This window comes from Periplaneta americana, chromosome 14 (genome assembly GCF_040183065.1).
Source record: "Periplaneta americana isolate PAMFEO1 chromosome 14, P.americana_PAMFEO1_priV1, whole genome shotgun sequence".
Lineage (NCBI taxonomy): Eukaryota > Metazoa > Arthropoda > Insecta > Blattodea > Blattidae > Periplaneta > Periplaneta americana.
In genome coordinates, this window is record NC_091130.1 from 29,676,400 (window position 1) to 29,699,718 (window position 23,319).

The 23,319-nt window shown below is 35.3% G+C and overlaps 2 protein-coding genes across 3 annotated transcripts; one reads left to right on the forward strand and one right to left on the reverse strand.

Moving 5' to 3' along the window:
* Window positions 1-1,290: 1,290 nt before the first annotated feature.
* On the reverse strand, window positions 1,291-16,785 carry Yeti (yeti). Of its 2 annotated transcripts, none has more exons than XM_069845152.1 (7): window positions 16,721-16,785; window positions 16,317-16,394; window positions 12,676-12,826; window positions 11,388-11,500; window positions 8,282-8,450; window positions 6,423-6,680; window positions 1,291-1,760 (listed from the first exon to the last, which is right to left on the reverse strand). In XM_069845152.1, exons 2-7 carry the CDS (start codon window positions 16,375-16,377, stop codon window positions 1,667-1,669), a joined length of 846 nt encoding a protein of 281 aa, XP_069701253.1. In that variant the 5' UTR covers window positions 16,378-16,394; window positions 16,721-16,785; the 3' UTR covers window positions 1,291-1,666. The 2 variants fall into 2 exon arrangements, with proteins under 2 accessions (XP_069701253.1, XP_069701252.1); XM_069845151.1 differs by having other exon boundaries at window positions 16,690-16,782.
* LOC138713227 (transmembrane protein 170A) lies at window positions 16,769-23,077 on the forward strand. Its single transcript, XM_069845153.1, has 4 exons — window positions 16,769-16,914; window positions 17,171-17,391; window positions 17,706-17,811; window positions 21,396-23,077. Exons 2-4 carry the CDS (start codon window positions 17,295-17,297, stop codon window positions 21,589-21,591), a joined length of 399 nt encoding a protein of 132 aa, XP_069701254.1. The 5' UTR covers window positions 16,769-16,914; window positions 17,171-17,294; the 3' UTR covers window positions 21,592-23,077.
* Window positions 23,078-23,319: the final 242 nt, after the last annotated feature.

The following is a 23,319-nucleotide window of genomic DNA, read 5'->3' on the forward strand; positions in this document are numbered from 1 at the left end:
ACCTATGGTTAAATGTACCAATGCTCTCCCAACTGAGCTACCCAGGAACTTTACCAGACACTGATGCAATTTTTCCCTCTATATCCACAGACCTCAAAGTGGGCTGACAATGGTCAAGCAACCAACATTGAGTGCACACTAACTCTGTGCGACTTAAATTGTGGTTTTCTGTTAACATACAGTGATATGTATTATGCAAATCAAGCTTTTAGGTATATCTCCCTGTAAAGTTGATTTGAATAATTTCGAGGGAAAAATTGTTCCGGGGCCGGGTATCGAACCCGGGACCTTTGGTTAAACATATCAATGCTCTCCCAACTGAGCTACCCGGGAACTCTACCAGACACGGGTCCAATGCTATTGTTTGCTGAACGAAATTATACTTTCCAGGGTTTATTTCTTAGACTTTGAAGAGGACTGAAAATATGTATGATTCTGTAACTCCATATAACAAACTCTAGGAAACTAAAATTATATTGTTTGCTAAACGAAATTATAAATTATACTTTCCAGAGTTTATTTCCTAGACTATGAAGAGGAGTGAAAATATGTATGATTCTGTAACTCCATATAACAAACTCTAGGAAACTAAAATGCTATTGTTGGCTAAACGAAATTATAAATTATACTTTCCAGGGTTTATTTCCTAGACTTTGAAGAGGACTGAATATGTATGATTATGTAACTCCATATAACAAACAAAATTAACATTTTTCAGTAGATAACTGGCATCAATGAAAGTTTGTATTCTGAAACTGATATGAAAAGTAGGAGGCAAGGAGAGAAATATTACGATGTGTAACATAAACCAATTTGCTCCCTTTTAGTGTCCTCTGGATTAGATGTAACTGTATAACATTCGTTAAAAGTTTTTATTAAGGCAGACAATTTGACAATCTGGATGACATAATCCCTTAAAACTGGCAAAACCTCTCCAGAGAGAACTCTAAATCGACAATCGAGACAGACAGAAAATATTAAGAGTTTGATTCAGACTTAGCATTTCGTCTATATATCAAGGAATAGCTGCCACTGAGAGAAAAGAAAAATAAATAACATATTTTACGGGTTATGGAAGGTACTGATGTGGAGAGGGGAAGCAGAGAGAGATGCAGAAAAAAACTGATATTTCAAATTACATAGTATGATTACATACAATTAAAATTTCATAGTGTTACAGTCCTATCTGAAGAATTTATTTCCAAAGTATGTTGCTTCTTCGTACATTTTCACTACATGCATGCAATTTTGGACTTGTCACTTTCGAAATAAGATCTTCAGTTTACACAGAGTCTGAGTACCTGTTTGAGGAATAGAATAAACTACTGAAATCTCTCGTATCTTACAGATAGAATGGAAGTTTTATCAGTATGACCACACTTACTCTATTCAAAACAATACATAAACATACACTCAGCATAAACTAAATTAAGATGTGACACCTAGATCCCAAGATTCTCAATTGAGCTCAATTCCCGGTATCATATTATTACGTACATGAGATTAAGTTTAGGTGAAATTAATAGTCATATTTCTTATTAATACTTCTGTGGTCTCAAAATGCGTATGGCATGTGAACAACTTTAAAAATAATGTGACTTATAGTTCACTGTTAGATTTGTTCATTTTTGTGAACACCATCACCATGCACTATAATGGAGAAGATTCATCTGTTACTCCTTCGTGATGATCTCATCTCTTTCTCAATCTCAAACTGGCGGAAGTCTGTCCGTTCTAGGAAGTCTTGTTTCTCTAAATACCTGTAAATACAATAAAATTGGATGAAGAGATTCAGATGATTTTTCAATATCTCACATTATTCTAGTAATTTATATAGTTTGGTAACATCCATTGGTCAAGTAAATCTTAAGAGCAATAAAATTATAATAAAAACCATAAACATCCTAGCAAAATGTTCACGCATGACAAACTGTGTCACAACAATGGTAGTGACAAATGACGGGTTAAGGGATGAATCCTGAGCATATTATGAATGGGAAGTCCTCTATTATTTTGTTCCTCTATGCTTAGATTTCCCAGAAATAGTTATTTTACATGATAAATTCTAATCCCATTATGTTTTAAACACATTTAGATTACATATTTTATAAATATCTTTACATTAGCGTTCTTGGTTCCAACAAATAATTTTGCATATTGTTTCTATCTCGTTCACAGTTTAAAGGTAAGCGTTCACTACATCGTATCGCACTCATACGAACTGCACGAAATGGATATTTTAAGTGCAGTGCGTTCACTGTAACGGCTCTACCTCATCATCTCATCAGAGTCTGTATCAGCTGTTTAAAACATATGAAGTACGATATTGACATTGCTGAAAACAGAAGAGTTTTGATGTTAGGTCTATTATTCATGAGTGTTAATAAATAAGAATTTGTAATTGTTTAATGCTTCCTAATCGAAGAGGAAGAAACGAAAGAGATATTGGTCGTTTCTTATATATAAGAAACGACTTGATTACTGTAATGGGAATGCCTCAAATTATATAATTCTTCGCAGTTTTCTACAAGAGAAATAAGTTTTCCGTCTGCCATTTTGGCGCGACACCTAACATGGCACAACATAATAGTAACAGTTGACCAATTAAAATTGATTTATTAAAGAAGGCTATGATCGCACACATCGGAAAAGTTGCTCATCCGAGAAACGTTGACGGATTTGCCAAGAGCAGATGTGTGCAATACGATGTAGTGAACATGGTTACATAACAACTGCAATAAAGATAGTCTTTTACCAATCTGTGCGATTCATCCGATGAGTGTGATATGATGTAGTGAACGCTTACCTTAAGAGTACTTTAATACTTTATTTAATAAAACATTTTAAGTAAGATATTTGGCAATGCTGTTACTAGATACATGCTTCAACCTAAGGCCTGACTACTACAGGAGATAAGGGCAGTCACCTCGTAACAAATGTCTGATTTTGACATTGACTACATAACTGCTCTTACTGCTGCGGAGAAGAGATATTATCATACATTGGCAAAAGCTACTGTATTTACTGTGATGTTGCAATTATTTCTAAAAAAAAATCCCATTTTCGCACTAAATAAAAAGAAAAACGCAAAATGTAAAGGAAAATTCTGTTCCTTTGGTCTTAAGGATTTACTCTGTGAAGTTACTGTCAATGAACACCTTCTACCCTGTAGAAAGTATAACTGTTATTATTGCCACATTTGGGTGGTAACATAGTTTGCAACCCTTGCAAAAGTTTCAACAAAACCAATCAGAAATATGTTGTTAACTGCAAGCCTGAGAACTCTGTTCACATATTTCTACTTTAAAGCTTCCTTTGTAGTTGCTGCTTTTCGAGCTGCATTGTTGTTCACAAAAGTAGCAACATATTGACCATACCTTAAGTAGAAAACTACAGAACAGTCTATGACATTCTCTATGGCACTCAGCAGCAAGCAGGCCCTGTGTCAGTGCTAGTCATTCCCAGTGAACGGGTCTCCTACAGTCTTTCTCTCTCTGTCCCTGCCCTCAAGGACACAGCACATGGTCACATTGAAACTGTTCAGTTGCCTATGAGCTCTGTTGACTTTTGTATTGATGTATGTACGTCTTAGTTGAAGACTGAAGATTGTGGCTTAATATGGCACAACAAAAGATTTATCTTCTTGAGTGTTACTTGGTAATGAAGAATTGTGGAACAGTGCAACGATGTTTTGCAATGCAATTTCCTGGTGTTCCCATTCCATGTAAGATGACTACAGTATATTAAACCTCGTAAAAAGTTTAGAGAAACGGGGTCAGTTCTGAATAAACGTGGGAAGAGAAACCCAAGTGTACTTACTAAGGAAAAACTCGATGAGATAGGAGAAAGCTTAGAACATTCTCCTCGAAAATCTCTCCGCCATCTCTGGGTGTTCCAGAAACCACAGGATTTAGAGGCACTAAATTCTTAAATTTAAGCCCTACAGAGTGACAACAGTTACAGCCTACAGATAACGCGAGTCGTGTGAATTTTGTAACTGGGTTTTACAAAGTGTTGCTGATGGCTTTGTGGATCCTACAGAAATTATTTTCACAGATGAAGCATAGTTTCACATACATGGCCATGTTATAACGCAAAACAATAGATACTGGAGTACAGAAAATCCTCACCTCATTCACGAAACTTCTTTACATGATGAGAAGGTGCACTATAACTGCACATAGGATTATAGGCCCTATATTTTTTGACAATACAATCAATGATGACAGATACAGATCACAATACTCAACCCATTTTTTTAATAGTGAACCGATATCGAGTGTCAGAGTGCTTATTTCCAGCAGGATTCAGAAACTGCCCATATAGCAGCAGAAACATTGAATTTGTTAAGTGAAATATTCGAGGACAGCGTTATTATTAGAGGTTTATGGCCCTCTAGGTCACCCGATTTGTCAGCTTGCGATTTTTATTTATGGGGATATCTAAAAAATAAAGTATACAAAGACAATCCGCGAGTTAAAAGACAGTATTGTACGAGAAATCGGGAGAATTACAGAAGACAAACTGCACGTGTAAATGCCAATTTCCTTTGGAGATGTCGGGAATGTGTTGCAGCAGAGGAACATCATTTTCAACACCTTCTGTAGTCAAGGTTAGTAAACAATATGAATATGCAATTTTAATAGTTGACTCTAGCGACTGTAGCGGACCCCATTCACAGGGAATGACAAGTGCTAAGGCTGGGCCTACTTGCAGCTGAGTACCATAGAGAATGTCATAGACCGCTCTGTATTAAATGTGCATATGGTCTGAAAAGATTCGATGTAGACAAATTTTGATACTGTACAACAGAGGTCTGCATCAGATGTTTTCACTCGAGTGCCAAGTAGTTCATAGCATAATCCGATAGGTAGCACACATGCTTGATGGGAAAAATTGTCACGAGCAATAAATCCTTGAACAGTATAAGCCAAGCGTTAGGCATTCGTTCTTGTTACTGGAAAGAAGTACACTGTCAAAAATGGAGAGCGAGCTAAAAGATGTAGTGAAGTTGAAACTACTCAACAAGGAATACAAGTGAAGTTCTAAAGAAGGTATGAAGAGTGATGTGTGGGACAAATTCTTACTTGTGACACTTAGTGTATCAATCTTTGCGTCTGTAACAGTTGTGCAGCATGATTATTCGTTTTATTATATTTTCTGTGACGTTATCTCTGTACTAATATTGTTATTAATCTACTGCTACAGAGTGATTTATATAGAACTGACACATTTCTTTCTTTCTTTATTTCAAAACGAATGGTGCTAGCCACAATTTGTTATACCTCAAATGTAGAGTATGGGAGATTACTAACCTCTATTGCAAATGTTGAAAATTCTTTATTTATTCGGCTGGAAATTCACTTAATGACCAGTTTTTAACGTCAAATTAAACAGGAGTTTTGATTCCCTCTCATGAGATGCGCATATGTTTATTTTTTATTCTGTATATTTGTCATATTCTTTTAGAGATCCAGTTGTTTCCAATTTGTTTACCAGTCCCAGTATTGTGTTTCTTTGGGGGGGATTACAAACGCCAAATTCTCTCTGGTCTGCCCTTTGAGTAGCTGTAATTGAATTCCTAATCCAGTATTGCTTCACAAGGAAGAGCTTTTAATTTAATGTGTACTGCATTTTCAGAGACTAAAACAAAATGTCGAAAACAGCTGCCAACAATAAGGAATAAAGAATAAACATCTGCGCATCTCCTGACAGGGAATCAAAACTCTGCTTAATTTGACGTTAAAAACTGGTCATTAAGTGAATTTCCAGCTGAATAAATAAAGCATTTTCAAAATTTGCTATAGAGGTTAGTAGTCTCCCAAAGATACTCTACATTTGAGGCATAACAAACTATGGCTAACATCATTCCTTTTTAAATAAAGAAAGAAAGAAAGAAAGAAAGAAATGTGTCAGTTCTATATAAATCACTCTGTATATCAATATTATTTTGTAAAACGTTTCTACATTGTCGCAGTATATAGGCGGAACACTATGTATGGACCTATCATAATATATATATGGTAAACCAAATACTGAATAATTATTAATTAACAATAATAACTGTATATCAAAATTTTTCATACTATTTTATTTATAACTCCAAATTACTGTTTTGGTATGTTCCATTAGACGTTTGTCATAAACGCAGAAAATAAAGCCTTATTTTTACGGTGTGAGCAAAACATGTGTGTATCTTATCTGTCGCCTTCCATACAAGATAAGACATGTCAATGAGATGACCTTGTACTGTGCTTCTATTTATTATGAGCGTATCACGACAGACCTTATCTCACTCGAGGGTGCAACACTCGACCGAGTTCAAGCGAGTGATTTAACTCCAATGCAGCACTTTGCCGTACAATAATAAAAATACACAGCTCTGTATTACCCGTTTCTTTTGTTTGAGAGTATGAACTTACCCATCTCTCCCTTTGTTATATTTCTGTAGTTCCTCTTCTATTCCTTCATCCTTTTTGTATCGATCCCAGTCCAATTTAGATTTCTCCAATGTTCCCAACTTTGACTTCTTTCCTAACTGACCCAAAACTGAAGATAATCCCTTCAAGCCTCCAGATCCTCTTCCTCGACCTCTAGCTGCTCCCTGACTAATGGCAGGGGCTGCTGGGTTTGTAGATAACCTGGCTTCAGCAGAATCTGAAGCTACCTCCTTTGTTACTCTTGAAACATATTGAAACATGACAATTATTATTATTCCTTTAATATTTTCTCAGACGCAGTATGTTAAAAGAAAACTATGCCTATAGCTTTAGGCATAAATAATAATTTTCAGTCGTCTTCATTATCAAAAAGTATCCGTCTGTGCAAGCATTCACTCCCACACTTACATGCCACTGACCGAAATTGGCAGAAGATGGGCAAGTGCGCTATAGAAAATCTTTATAATAATCCGTGGCGCTACAGCCCGTGAAGGGCCTAGACCGACCAGCCGGCTGCTGGCTTCACGCCCACGTGCCAAAGCAGAGGTGGACGATCATCTAACCAGAATGGAGATATCGTGTGGTTAGCACGATGATCCCCCCAGCCATTATAGCTGGTACTCTCAACCGGATTTCGCTACCTATCGTAGCTCCCCAAGTGCATCACGATGCTGGGTGGGCACCGGTCCCATACACTGGCCAAAATTTCATGAGAAAATTTCTTTCCCCATGAGGACTCCAACCAGTGCGCATTTGTAACGCGAGTCTTAGATGGGATGTCTTAGAACGCGACGCCACGGCACAGGACAGAAAATCTTTACAGCTGCAATTATTAGACTGAGCGCATTTTTCATGTTCAGAGGCAACAAGATGTTTGTATAGTACAGTTTTCAATTTATGGTCTTAGGATGATATATGAAAGAAGAAGACTATTAGGCTAATCCGTTGATCTTCAAAATGAAAATTGTAAAATGGACAAGAAGCCTCAAATTTCTGAGAGTTTTATAATAAGCAGAATGATTTAAAATTTGCTCTGGATTTTTTATGTCCATTCCGTTTTAGTATAAATTTTGATAGGTTAAAATACAATAATAATAAAATTAAAGAAAAATTTAAGGTTAAAAAATTTGTGAACAGTAAAATATACATACAATGTTAAAACTCAGAACCATTTTTGTTCATACATAAGTGAGATTTATTTATGCAAATTTTCAGCTGAATCAGATTAAAGCTGTTATGCAAAGTACTTTTTATATCTACTTGAAATTAAAAGGTAACACATGCTAATAATTTGAGAACCAATACAACACAATAGTCCAAATTTGGTACAGCAAGTACTGATGATAACTTATGGTTTTTAAGGAACCCGGAGGTTCATTGCTGTCCTTACATAAGCCCGCCATAGGTCCCTACCCTGAGCAAGATGAATCCAGTCTCTACCATCATATTCCACCTCCCTCAAATCCATTTTTATATTATTCTCCCATCTACGTCTCGGCCTCCCCAAAGGTCTTTTTCCCTCCAGCTTCCCAACTAACACACTATATGCATTTCTTGATTCGCCCATATGTGCTACATGCCTTGACCATCTCAAATACTGATAAGTGATGATAAGTGCATAAATATGATTGGGGTCTTAAATATTAACACACATCCATTGCAGTTTATAATGAACACTAACTCCTCTTTCACACTTTTGAGAAGACCAGAAAAAATTATGAATACATAATGAATATACTGTACATTAATGTAATTTATTTACGAACATTTCTTAACACACTCCCTGTGCTCTCTATTATTCTACTGTATACCTAGTTCAGTATTTTCAATGTGGTACTAACCTAACTTCTTCACCAGCAAATTCAAACAACTTAGTGATGGTAACTTTGTTCTCTTTTTGAACAGTTTTCTGTGACTCTGCTTTTACTTCAGGAGGATCTTCTTTCTTGTTTCCATTAGTCATAGCTGGTTTTGGTCGGTTTATGGAACCACCTGTGTCCTTCAAGAAATCTGCAAAAGACAAACACATTTGTGGGCAATGCAGCTTCCTCATCTCATTTCCTCTTTCTTCTGCTTATTTTATACTCACCACAGACTGAATGTAATTAAAACAGTATCTTGATTTTAAAACAATGTATGAGTCATTCTCGAGTTTTGCAGCAATTCCTGTCCATGACAAATATCACTACTATGTTTTATATTTACTATATAAATAAATTTTAAAATAATCAGTAGAAAATAAAGAACAATTGAGACAACATTTTAATGCCCACGTGCATCAACGTCGGTTAGTGTAACCACTGGTTAAAATTGTCACCTAACCCGTGTTTAAGCATTTTTACAGTGGATCGACCTCGGTTACAACTTAAATAGGAGGTTAACCACAGTAATATCTAACCGGCCATATTCGAGCGGTTAAAGGAGATAACCAGTGATTAGTAGACCAAGTAAAGCAAAATGGCGGCCAGAGCCACAGATGTTTATTTCGAAGACGATTATTATTACACAGTACTTGAATTACTTGGATAGAGCGTGAGCGTGAAGTTTCTTTAGTGGAAAGAGAGAATTCTTACGAGGAATTAGGTGACAGAAAATTTCAGGAGGGATTTCGTTTATCAAAATCCACAAATGGATCACTTGATATAACACAAGAACAGTCATATTTCTCCTATGGATCGGCTGCTTATGTTACGATTCTATGTACTGTTATTTTTTGTATTTTAAGAGGGAATACTCGAATATCTCTTTCTCTATGTCACTGGCTGATGGATCATAGGATAATGAACAGTTCCCTGGTGTAAATGGGGTCCTGGATCGTACACACATTCCTGCTCATCTTCTGCATCCTTTTCCTTTATGGATATTACTTCTTTTTTATATAATATATTTACATCTAGTAAGTAAGTCTATCAATACTTCAACCTCACATTGGGATATAATCATTTTTGCATCCAATTTTCCATTTTGTACGATTTTAACCTAACAACACTGAAAAACAAAGAAATGCAACTCGTAAATATAACAGTGCCGAAAGGCAAACAAATGCAACGCGAAAATGTAGGACACGTTCATTTCGATGTAGAACAGAGTGAACACAGTCACTTTTAGACGTTGACTATTATCTTTGCAGCGGTATGGATGCTTTCCTTTAGCCATTTTGTAGAAACAGTGTACCATCATAGACTTTACTCTGGTTAAATGAGGTGTCAGCTAGCCATGTTTAAGTAATCGGTGATTGTGAATGGTGCACAGAAATTACATTTTAACCACAGTTACTGTTTAACGGTCGTTTCGTAATCTATGATTACTGCGTTTTTAACCGATGTTGATGCACTTTGCCATAATTTTGCTTCAAATATTGAAATAATATCGCTTTATAACTTCATTAGATGGTGGGAAGATTCACATGATCTTGTTTGAAAACTAACTTCTGCTAAATTAATACCAAACCTAGGCACTCCACATGCTCACTCTATGAAACTTAAACTTAGAAAGTAATTTTCAAACAAGTCATAGAATATTGATGTCCTTAGTGTTACCTAATATGTCTGTGGTAATATTTATATATAAAGGTAGGTTTGGTTAATTGTATGTCTTTTGAATTACTTAATATTTGACAGTAATAATAATACTAAAATGTCAATTATTTTTTAGTAAACGGTTTTGATTGTCAGGAAAGCAAGTCAGACATGTTGTCATTTCTAGCTATATTTGGTTTGCCTGGTGATCTGGTGTTGCACTCTGGCGCGGGTTCGATTTCATATTCTGAAGGGAACTCGGCCTTTGAAGCCTAGTAAAATAACAACACACGAATACAGAAATAATTACAAAGATGACAATATGAACAGCTAGAAAATGATACTTGTTCTCCAATCTGGGAGAGTAAGGTTTTGTTATTTTCACATTTTGAAATAGTCGTCTTACTTGCGTACTGTCTTACATCAGATATCCATGTATGGTGACTGAAGTGTTATTTTATTAAGCAAATACCCAAAACATTCCTTATTTACATATTGAAATTGGCAAGGAAATTGTTTTCTAGATACTTTTAATGGAAAATTATATTTCATTCAGCTATTAATTTCTGGTGTTGGAAGGCAGAATAAATTGTAATATTCCCAAAATTAGATGTAATTATGCTATTTTAGCAATTAATACTGGGCCAGATTAAAAGTGCATTCTAATACTATTTACCAACAAAAACTTTAAGTTACAAATAACACAACTGTTCAAGGTTCAATTTCAACATTACTTGAATATTGCAGCATTATTTCACTTCTCCAAAAAGCAGTTTCGTCTTTCAGGGTAATGAATATTACAATATTAGAAGTGTCACTTAGAAGATGTTGTTGTTTTCTAATGCCAAGCGTTTGACAGTAAAATCATTTGACCTCTTGCACTCCAATATTTTTCAAAGATATTATCATGGTCAGCCACTGAAGCACAGATTTTGAGGTGTTCCGAATCCATTTCTTGGTTTGAGTTGCACAATGGGCAGTTAGGGGACTGATATATTCCAAGTCTATGCAGGTGTTTGGCCAAACAATCATGGCCTGTTGCCAATCTAATTGCAGCTACAGACGATTTTTGTGGTAAATCGGGAATTAACTGTGGATTATGATGCAGAGAGTTCCATTTTTTCCCTTGAGATTGTATTATCAAGATAACTCGCAATTATTGAGAGGGAAAGATGATTTGTTAGGTAACCCATTTTTAGACGATTTTTGTAAGAAAGAAGTGATTAATATTTACATGTTCTTTTTTTTTTTTTTTAAGAGCATGCATAATAAGCACAATTTTCTCTCTCTCCATCTATCCCTCCCTCACAAACACACGAGTGTGAGTGCACGCACACACATACAACATAAACTGAAAGTTTATCCATGGTATCGTGTCTCTAATTCTGCAACAAATGAAATTATATTATGATTATGCTCAAATATTTACCTGACCATAGAGAGTCAGCTTTTTTCTTTTCCTCCTCCTCAGTAAGAATCTTCTCCTCCTCATTTTTCTCTTCTACCTCTGTTTCCTGTACCTCTGACTGATGGCTACGTTTTCTGAAAATGACAAAGAAAACGGTCCTCTGAGCAATAAATTAAAGTTGACAACAGAATACTTCTTCTGGGGCAATGCATTTTCTAAACTTTTCTGCATCAATTACCTATTAAAGATAATTTTTGCAATCATTTACTTTCCATTTACTGCTGCCACAGGTGACATATTTTAATGACAGTGCTCTTCATCCATCTATCACTCCCTCTACTTGTCATACTGTGGTGTAATTTATTTTATGCTCGACAATGCTGAAATGTAGTAATTATACACCTGGTAGAGGCCCTTTAATGGACATCATTAAAGTACACCTAGTCATTAAAGTTCAGGTTTTCCACCAATCAGAAAGTAATATGAAAGCGCAAGTATTGATTATTCTCGGATATGCAATTGAAAGACAACTAGCGAAACGTCACAGAGGCTGGAAATCCAATACTGTCGCAGAAGGTTATGTTCTGTTACTATAATAATTAGCGTTAATTGTAAATAATATTCAAATAAATTCAATTTGTCATCTCGTTTTTCAATGTCTAAACCAATTTCAATGTTATATCAAGGTTAATGTTTATTTTACTCTCTAGATTATATCAAGGTCAATGACATTCGTTTCCTGGAAAAAATCAATACTTTCGCGTCTGCGCACATCTCACAATTTACGTGGTAGGCTATTGCACAAGGTCAGTTCCTCTCCTCACTTAGATAACAATAACATTAATACTTATGAATAATTTCAAGTTAGAAATATGGTCAAGCATAAAAAAGTCGTATGAAACTTGCCTACAATGGTAATTAAGATGCTCGTATGAAAATTATGAAACTCGCTTGCGCTCGTTTCATAAACATACTCGCGTCTTAATTACTACCATTATAGGCTCGTTGCATAATGTACTATTCTTAACTAAAGGGTTAATTATTTTCTTAATTAAAGAGTTAAACTCAAAATCTTGGTAAACCACTTATCTGTAACACAGTATCATCACAGCCAACATTTGGGAACAGTCTAGCATTTATATGTTCAGAAAACAGTGAACATTTATCTAACAGGTTATCAACATATCGTTAGAAATAAAACAGTAATGTAAAATACCAGATTTCCATATTTTGAGTGTATTTCTCCTGAAAACATTTTCAAGCAACAATCACACTGCAATTCCTAAACATGCAAATCAATATTACTTACCTTCCACTTTTAATCTTTTTCTTCTTTTTTCCTTTAATGTTTTTACGTTTCCTTTTTCTTGTATCTACATCTTCGTCATCACTCCCGTCTTGATCGTTTTCTTCTTCAACACCATCTGATTCTTCTTCGGATGGTGGATTACTTTCAGCTCCTTAAATTTTAGAATTAATAGAGATTATAGTTTTATCTGGCCACTTTATGAAAGCAATAAAAATCAGATGTAATTCATATATTTTTCTACCATGTGCTTCTAGTGAATTTATATTAGCTGCACCTTCTAGATAATAATGCATTTATTTAGTGCTTCCAGTATACAGGATGATTCAGAATCTCTCGGAGGGATAATAGGTCTTGTATGGAGAACCATTTTTTGCCACACAATCCATTTTCTTTGACGTGTCATTTAAGAGGTATGCATTCTTGTTTAAAACACGTAGCTATATATATATATATATATATATATATATATATATTGGTTTGAGTGGCAATGTTTACTATGTTTAACTGAGTCACCCCCCTCTTTATCCTCACCCCTACTCATATGTATGTGTGTACTAAGTTCACAAGAAAAATACTGAAGTCAGCAATGCTGTAATTTGTTTGTTATGATCACGTCAACCCCCACAATACTTACTTCTTTACAAATGACTTTTAAGGAACCCGCAGGTTCATTGCCTGCCCTCACATAAGCCTGCCATCGGTCCCTATCCTGTGCAAGATTAATCCAGTCTCTATCATCATATCCTACCTCCCTCAAATTCATTTTAATATTATCCTCCCATCTACGTCTCGGCCTCCCCAAAGGTCTTTTTCCCTCCGGTCTCCCAACTAACACTCTATATGCATTTCTGGATTCGCCCATATGTGTTACATGCCCTGCCTATCTCAAACGTCTGGATTTAATGTTCCTAATTATGTCAGGTGAAGAAAACGATTGCAGTTCTGCATTGTGTAACTTTCTCCATTCTCCTGTAACTTCATCCCTCTTAGCCCCAAATGTTTTCCTAAGAACCTTATTTTCAAACACCCTTAATTTCTGTTCCTCTCTCAAAGTGAGAGTCCAAGTTTCACAACCACACAGAACAACCAGTAATATAACTGTTTTATATGAAATATTAATTTATTTTTTAAATCCGTTATTTGCTTGGTTATCTAGTGATATCAATGATAAAATTAGTCTAACTGTATTATATTTTTATGAAATTGGATCCATTTGGGCTTTGATTATAATTGTTCCTACTGATTGTCGATTCTGCCAGATCATGTACATTTCTCCTGAATAACTAACATTCATGGCATCTGTGGCTACAGTGCTAGCCCACTGGTCTTTCATCCGGGTAGCCTGGGTTTAATGCCGAATCAGGTTGTGATGGAATTTGTCAGGGTACTTCTGTTTCCCTCTATCATTCCATCAACACTCTACACCTCTCCCTCATTTCATTAATGATTTATAAAAGTTAAAAATAGGGTAGGGTGAAATCTTAGGAATAGTGTGGGTTTTCATGCTGACATACAAAGGGCTTGAGACTCCAGGCCCTGGTGCTCATCAGGTACAGTGCATGCATTATGTCCAGACCTCCCCCACTCTTCCTACAGAGCTGCGCACGAGATCGGCTGCGTCTACTTACGAATTATAGGGGAATGGGCTACTCTTTTGCCTTGAACTCGGGAGATACACGCCCAACCTTCCCTCCTACTCCTACCCTCTTAAAAAAAACGTTGTTCCTGTACTGCACATCGCGAGTGTCTTGACAAAATGCATGAGTTGTACTTTGGAACCTGGCTCTCAAAAGTAGCTGGCACTGTGACAAGTTAGTGGAGTGATAACATAATAGTCACAAGTCAACAGCTGATAGGTGAGAAGGCACATTAGAACAGATTGAATTTCTCACCTCAACACATAATTTTCATTAAGTTGCCAGTACTAACAGAGAAGGCAGCCCTTCTGATGTACTGGCTCCCGTTTTCCTTCTATTTAATTTATTGGTGTGAACTCAGTGTTGAAGTGCTTAGAAAGTATTTCTCTTCCGAACTTCATAAGGATAATGACAATTAGAACCTAATGAATTTATTCACTTTTTGAAAATTATTGTACATCTCTAATATTTACTTCTTCTCTTTAGTGAATGGTCGTTATGTTATGTTTTACTTAACGACGCTCGCAACTGCAGAGGTTATATCAGCGTCGCCGGATGTGCCGGAATTTTGTCCCGCAGGAGTTTTTACATGCCAGTAAATCTACTGACATGAGCCTGTCGCATTTAAGCACATTTAAATGCCATCGACCTGGCCCGGGATCGAACCCGCAACCTTGGGCATAGAAGGCCAGCGCTATACCAACTCACCAACCAGGTCGACTAGTGAATGGTTGTACTTGATAGGGTCATGTGGGGCACATTTGAACAGTACATTTCCACCCTTATTTCTGTGCGAAATTAGTGTCAGCACTCAATTTTTCTTTTGTTTATGGTACATATGACTCGACTTAAACCCAAATAATTACGTAAATAGCTATATTTGTACCTTAATGTGGTAACGCAATTGTAAAGAAATAATAATACATTTATATATATATATATATATATATATATATATATATATAATATAATTAATAAAATATTAAAGACATACAAACGAGAATAATAAAATTGCCTCATTACAACACTAACACTGAACAAAATCATTTTAACACAGCTTCCCAAACTAACGTCTCGTCCCACCTCTGCGCCCCCCCCCCCAGATTAAAAGTCCTGGCGCCGTCTCTGATCATGACTGCTAATCAGATCACACAGTCATACCACAGTCTAGTACATACAGTCACGAAGCTTGAGGTGATTTTTTGCATTCCTCGCGATACAATGCTCCAAGCAGTTAGCAACTAAGAGTACTAGGAACAATAGCCTGTGCGATAGTAGCGATCCTAATGGCTAGCAACTGAAGTTCAACTGTCATTGGATGCGTATTCCCTACATATTGAGCTTCGTGACTGTATGTACTAGACTGTGGTCATATTTTATATTAGTCTACATGCATTTCCTATGTTGTTTCGAAAACTACAGCATGGAGAATGTAGCGCAGGTTTTCTGCGAATAGTTCCTTTCTCCTTAGCTTTACTATTTTACTTGCGCCTCATCATCGCCGTCTCTAAATAATTTACAATTTTTATAAATGTTGGTTGGAAGTATCTATAAAAGAGGAACTGTAATTACAGTTATTTAATTATACATACTAGTAAAGCACATTGAATTTGCAGTTACTTTGAGGTTCAGTGTCCCAAAAGTATGTTCAAAATTTAATTAAAGGCGTGTGGAAATCCAGAATCTTGTACTAGTTGTTCTCTAATGAAAATCTGTTCTGTGCTCGAGGAGAGGAACCAGGGTAAGAATCCGAAAGCATCTTATAGCTAATTATTCCTTAAAAGAAAAATGGGTAGAGCATTAATTAAAGGAATATTATCCAAATGTTTCTTTCTTAACTTTTTACAGCTCTTCTTTAGGCCTAATAGAATGCATAGAGTTGGTTGACCTTTGGCCCGAAATTATAATGTAACTTAAATATTTTCAGTTATTCAAGATTAATATATTTTATGTAGGTATATTACTGTAACATGTAAATGTATATACGAAATACTTTCCACATACCCGAGGGTACATAATCTTCATCACTTTCGTCACTATCTGAAGTTAGTTCACGTTCATCCATTGTCCTTGAAGATAAACCTGAAACAAAATTCAACTAGTGAGATTTAAATGGTAATTATAAAATCTTCCAAGACTGTAGCAATGTATAAGAAATATAATATTTTATGACAGCCAGTTGTTGGTCGGAAAATTCTAGCGTATTAAAAAAAATGTACTATGTTGGCATTCTTGTTTTCTGGATTGTACAAAGGGTTCAATGCGACGCGATATGTAAAGGATCTAATGTACTACTTTACTTATAAATAACTAAGAATGATAAAAATTGTTTAACTTTAATACCAAATTCATGCAAATGCAATCTGAATAATCTTACTTTAGTTGTAGAACAATAAACTTTGTCTTACACTGGTCACCAACTTCGCTTCTCTTCTCGTGTACAACTTGCGCCCTCTGTCACTGCGCCGGCTGTACGTCAATTGTTTTGTAGCAGAAGCTCTTGTGGAATGTGGAGTTCCAGTGAGAGGATGTTTTGTCTGTTATTATTATGGTGACAGCGATTAAATCGGAAGTTAATTATAATGTTTTTCCTAATAATCAGGTAAGAAAGTATTCGGTTCAATGTATTATTGGGCTGTTTATGGCTTTATTTTAAAAGAATGCGTGAACAATTAAAAACGAATTTGTCACTTCAGAGGTCAGTGATCACATTCATGCATATAGTACTTATCAATCTACATATTAACATTTTAAAGGAATCTTTATGTTAATGTAGCCATTTGCATAGCGTCTAATGTTTAATGTAATTTCTTCATGTAATTGAACATGTATGCCTAATTGTAGTCATTGTGTTTCAGAACTTTGCAACCGTATCCCTTGATGATCTATTACAATGGATTCTTCGGAGCGATACGTCTGTGGCACATGAATGATTCAAATGTGGAATAGATATTTCTGGACTGGTACTGCACCCCTTCCAGAATGTCCTATGCAGCGAAAGAATTCCAGACATCGGAATTGGATACAGTTGCAAATGTGATTGGTCTTTCTCCTACAGACCCTCTCAACACCTTTGCGGGTAACTTATGTCTTGTTCCTCACATATTAGTTGGATGTGTATAATTTAATATGTTTTCCAAATAAGCGAACAACTTTACGTCATGAGTAATTATTAAGTAATAAATTACACTTTTCTTAGGAATATGAAGTATACTTTAGATTCTTAAGAGATCCTAGTGTTAAAAATTGTGTAATCAATACACTTTTTCTTTGTGGTTGAAGATTCTCGTACATTTCTTGTAAATTTCTAGAAGTGTAGATTATGTAGTTTTAGTACTTAATTATATTAAAAACTATTGGATTTAGTTCTAATAACTTTAATTGTCTGTACAGAGATGTGGTATCAAGTATTCCTATGGGCCCTATTTTCTTCTATCTTCGTTCATGTGATTGCTGCTGCCATAGCCTTTGCAACACTCAGGAAACACAAGTTTGGGAAGTAAGTAACGTTACAGCATTCTGTGATTTTATTTGTGAAAGCAAAAGAAAAATATTAAATAATGGCATCGGTTTTCTTGGTTAACAGATGTTCAAAGTGTGGAAAGTATCAACATGACTTATCTCGGGAGGTTCTCTAGGGAGACGGATTTGTATGACATTTTTGTTCATAATCTTCATCATCGTCACGAATTAGCCTTATTAGAAGACTGTTTCATCTCTAAGAATAGGGATATCTTATGCGAAGTTTTACCGCTAGATGGCAGAAGCGTTCCATGCGGTGCAACATGTTGTAGGGCTATGTTACGTAATATGCAAAAATTTTTCCTTGGAATTATTCTAACCTGCTTTACAGGGAGCTACTACCTGAAAGCCAGATTTGTATAATATGCTACAATTGATTACGTTTTCCCGCTTTTCGTTTTCTGTGCGTGTCAAAATTATATTTATAATTATTTTGTATAACCTAGTTAAATTTAACATAATTCAGTATTTTCTTACCTCATAATTTAATTTAATTTACAATAAATAATAACGTAAACCTGTATAATATTGAGCGATTCCCCGAGATGGGTGGGGAAATCTGCAGTATGCAGAGTATAGATACGAGTAAATTGAATGTTCATGAATCTAAACGAGAACTTTGAGAACGAGGTGCACGAATAAAATATTAGGAACTATGTCGAAGGTGAATATTGCCCTCTTTAATCATTAGTATTTATTTATGCTAAAAACAGGATATGCAGCCACCAATGTGTGTTTTTTTTTTTTTTTTAGGGAAAGGACTATCGAAAATGAATTCCTCGTATTTTTTCTGTAGTTGCAGAAAGATCAAATGCAATTTTTAATAGGATGATATAATATGATCGCAGTAGTATCACGATTAGTAGTGCGTTTTGTAGGTTAAGGACATGCAGTTTTGAATACTATGTGGGATGATTTTGAAAATTTGAAGTTAAAAAAATGGTTTTAATAATTAGGGTACAGTACATTAAGAACATTTTTCACGAAATTGATTTCACTACGGATCGTCCTGGATAATAAACATCCCTCTTTATCGAGAGTTTACTGCAGGCGTAAACTTCGGAGACTCCAACTACTGCATATAATCTAAGCTAACATAGCTCGCTATTGAGGTTGATATGTTTTTATTAACTTTTCTTTTTCCTCTTCCAAAATGAAACTATAGTCAACAATTCCTTACTTGAAGTAGTTACTTTTATTTAATAGCTAGCACTTTCGAGGCGCAATTTAATTACTTATATTTTTTAAGGTTTAAAGCATATTCAGATTATTTCGGGACCAGATTGAAGACAAAAAGCTTTCCCTGGTTTTTACATATAGGGACATAACAAAATTCGCCATTTTTAGTTGTTTTTAAGAGTATTTAATATACTAATGCACTACGTATATCCTCAATGTTTATATACCGAAAAACAAATGCACACGCAAAGCGCATCCCTCAAAGTACACGTACGCTATCTGTTGGTGCTAGTTCAGGATATCCCTATTCCTAAAACTGTCGACTACATCGTCTTTGTGGATTTTCTACGGGGTTTTCTGCCTACCAGTCTGTATTTATATATTTTTTTGGTTAGACCATGTACAGTAGGTATCTATCTTTTTAACACGTGAAAGCTGATTTGTTTGGTAATCAGATAATTTTAATAAAAACTAAATGTACTACTTGTTTCTAATGTCTTCATTTACAGATCCTGCAATAGCTCTCAGGAATTTCATTATTTCCACTCCATATGATTGCCTTTTTTCCTTTGTCAAGAGTCTAGCATTCCACACCATAGGCCTACAACAATGCTGGAACTGCCATTGTCTTATTATAGATAGTTTCTGTTCTGGTTTTCCCATTTATTGTAATTTTAATTGTGCTGCATAAGTATTGAAAATTATCTCTGAATCTCTCCAAGTCTGTCATACAACCAAACTATTTAAAATTGATTTCGATTGATATGGTTTCTAAAGTATAAGTTTTTTTTCTTTTTTTAACAAAATAGGAGAAAAGCATTTTAGGAAGGTACTGTAGAATTAAAATCTCCGTACAACTTTTTAAGTTGGGCCTTATACACGATTTTCCTAGTACTTCTGAATCAAATGATACCAAAATTAATGTTGTACAATGTTGTTTCTGAGTTACAGCTCTTTACTGGCACGTAACACAAAGTTTTCTCCTTCTATACTGTCACTACCCCTACCACTCTTGTAGCAATGACTCTTTGCTTGACCGCACATGTCAGAAATGTTCATCCCTATACAGTAAAGTGCAATTTGGTTTATTTGGATACCTCTATTAGTTCTCTTACAATAGGAGTTCCTAATTAATTGATGAACTAGTGGACTTACTCGTGTTAAATATGTAATATTTGTCCGGCTTACAGCTGTTTCAGTGCTTCACGCACCATCATCAGAGCCTACTAGATCGCGGCGTCATCTCGAACTTCTCTGCCTGTTAGGAGGGTGTGTTTTATTGTTGGAAGGTGTTGAAGTGTGGAGTCGAATAGTGTGTGTGTACTGAAATTGATCTGTGTGTTGAGGATTTGATCGGGGTGTGTTTTAGTGTGTTTGTATATTTCGTATTGTTATAGTGTGTTGAGTTTTTGGTTCTTGGGTTGTGTGTGTAGGATTTCCATGTCCGTATTTATGTTATTGTATGTATGGTTAGTATTGGTTATGTGATCAGCGTATGTAGATGTATTTTGTCCTCTGGTTATAGCTTTAATGTGTTCTTTGTAGCGTGTTTGGAATGATCTGCCTGTCTGTCCTATGTAGAAGATGTGTGCTTTTGTTTTCATATGTTAGTGCGATGTATTTCACACATAAGATCGCATCGTCATTCAGAAAACAGAAATACAACATAACATACAGAACAGAAAACACACTACAAAGACATTTCAACACACAAAAAACACAAACAAATAAATACGACCACACAGGTGTATACAAACTCAAATGTAATAGTTGCGACAAGTTCTACATAGGACAGACAGGCAGATCATTCAAAACACGCTACAAAGAACACATTAAAGCTATAACCAGAGGACACAATACATCTACATACGCCGATCACATAACCAATACTAACCATACATACAATAACATAAATACGGACATGGAAATCCTACACACACAACCCAAGAACCAAAGACTCAACACACTAGAACAATACGAAATATACAAACACACTAAAACACACCCCGAACAAATCCTCAACACACAGATCAATTTCAGTACACACACACTATTCGACTCCACACTTCAACACCTTCCAACAATAAAACACACCCTCCTAACAGGCAGAGAAGTTCGAGATGACGCCGCGATCTAGTAGGCTCTGATGATGGTGCGTGAAGCACTGAAACAGCTGTAAGCCGGACAAATATTACATATTTAACACGAGTAAGTCCACTAGTTCATCAATTAATTATATTCAAGTGTTAAAAGTGGTGTACGCAAGATTCAAAATGGAGTTCCTAATTTTTTCCTATTTTTAAGTATATTTGTCATCACATTAATAAATTACTTAGAATGTTTCTATTTTTGCAGGCTAATTTAATGTATTTTTATTTCAAGGTTTTTCCCGATATTCATCCTTGTGATGGGTGTTTTGGCTCCATTGACTTCAGGAGTGGTAAGCAGTGCAGCAGTGGCTTTTGTGTACAGAGCTTCCAATTTGCAGATGGCACCACTGTACGCACTGATTTGGGGAGTGGGACAGACCTTCTTGGCTGCATGCATCGGCTTCACTCGAATACTTGCCACTTTATAACATATGTTACACTCCATCAATGAGATGAACGATCAATAAGGAGAAAATTATCTCCTGTTTTCTCAGAGTTTCCTTTCCTCCTATGCTCTCTTACTTTATTCATTATTTTTACAACAGAAATGCATCCTCACAAAGTGTACTGGTCACCAAAATGTTGTATGTATTTTTGTATAATTTTAATTTACTGCATGAGGATTACGTTTTAACTTAGACGCTTCCTTACCAGACAGGAATATTGAGATCAAAGCACTAGTCATATTGGATGATCTTCATAGGGAGAATGATCGTCAATATCCCTCTCATTTTAAGGTGTATACATCAGCTCACATACAGTGATAGAAGAGTTGTATAAAATTGTTTATTTTTTTAGTTCCACTGTGATGTAAATAATTTCCTTATCATATCACTTTCGTCGATCGTGCTGGCAGCTCTCTTTCTCTCAGACTCTAATCTAAGCAATTAGTGCGTTGAACTTGATTTTCAGTTCTTATATGTTCATGTAAAGAAATAATGCAGCACAAATATTATCCAGTCCATTCACTCCACGAGGGATGTGTTTCACTTAGAGTACTTATGATTCCTAAGATAGATTCGCTCATATGGCTTGCCACCATGAATTATGTATATATATAGAAAAGGCATGTAAATATGTATTAAGTATATTGTAAGTTTGTAACATATTTTTGTGAATATATCAGTATCACAGTAGTGACGAAAATATTATGGGCATTTTTATTTGTTTATATGTGGGGAGAAGATACCACATAATACTCGAGACTTGATTGTATATACATAAATGTAATTCAAATTTACATTTTAAAATAGCATGGATTGGTGCCTATGGTATGTTAACAATATAACTGGATATTGGAGTATATCTGAATAATTATTATATTATAATATTGAATTGTATATTTCCAATACCTTGAATTGTGATTATTTAAAGGCAGCGTAGGCACTGAGCAGTGACTTATGAAAACATGAAGTACTTTATAGTAATTTGGTGGAAAAGTAGGAATTTTGAAATTTTCAGATAATAAATGTAGACTATGAAGTGTATTTTGTATATAACATGATGAAACACCACTTTATATAAGCTTTGGTTAAAGCACTCTGTAGGATTAATTTTGAAACAGTCTCTGATAAAGACAAGAATAAATTACTGGTCATAGTTGAGAATGTGATTTATTCTTCATGAACAAGTACAGTATTATTCACTGCTAGTGTGGTATTAAGAGAAGGTTAATTTGTTAAAGTTAAATGGTTTTATGTCGGTTTATGTCCAGTATTTGTAGAGGGGGAATTGTAAATGAATATGTACATTTAATAAATAATAGCCAGGGGTAATGTATTTTACAAATATGAGCCATTCTTTCGATATTATTACAATAAGTTTTTATAACATTTCTGTGGTGATTTATTATATATGACGAAACTAGCTGAATAAATTCAGCACATATTTATAAATAAACACAATTGAACATTTGTTCATCGTTTAAAATTATTTCCCGGGTACAGTATGCTCAACCTACAACAAGTGTCTAGCTGCAGCATCCCGAATTTCTACTTCTGCTGCTCGGAAATTTTCGGATGGTTTCGACTGCAATCGTAGTTCAAGTGGAATTATGGGTCTCAGCCTCTCAACAGCAGATGATGATGGAGCTCACCGACCAAATAACGTCTTTTTATCCTCAAAGAGCTTAACAATATTGTCTGCTGTTGCGAAAA

Excerpts from the sequence above, each read along its gene's own strand:
- Yeti (XM_069845152.1), bottom strand. The coding sequence starts at position 16,377 with ATGGATGAACGTGAACTAACTTCAGATAGTGACGAAAGTGATGAAGAT. Across the intron at positions 12,827-16,316 it reads TGAAGATTATGTACCCTCGG|GAGCTGAAAGTAATCCACCA; the intron begins GTATGTGGAAAG and ends CTAAAATTTAAG. Across the intron at positions 8,451-11,387 it reads AGCTGACTCTCTATGGTCAG|ATTTCTTGAAGGACACAGGT; the intron begins GTAAATATTTGA and ends TGTCTTTTGCAG.
- LOC138713227 (XM_069845153.1), top strand. The coding sequence starts at position 17,295 with ATGTCCTATGCAGCGAAAGAATTCCAGACATCGGAATTGGATACAGTT. Across the intron at positions 17,392-17,705 it reads CCCTCTCAACACCTTTGCGG|AGATGTGGTATCAAGTATTC; the intron begins GTAACTTATGTC and ends TTGTCTGTACAG. Across the intron at positions 17,812-21,395 it reads AGGAAACACAAGTTTGGGAA|GTTTTTCCCGATATTCATCC; the intron begins GTAAGTAACGTT and ends TTTTATTTCAAG.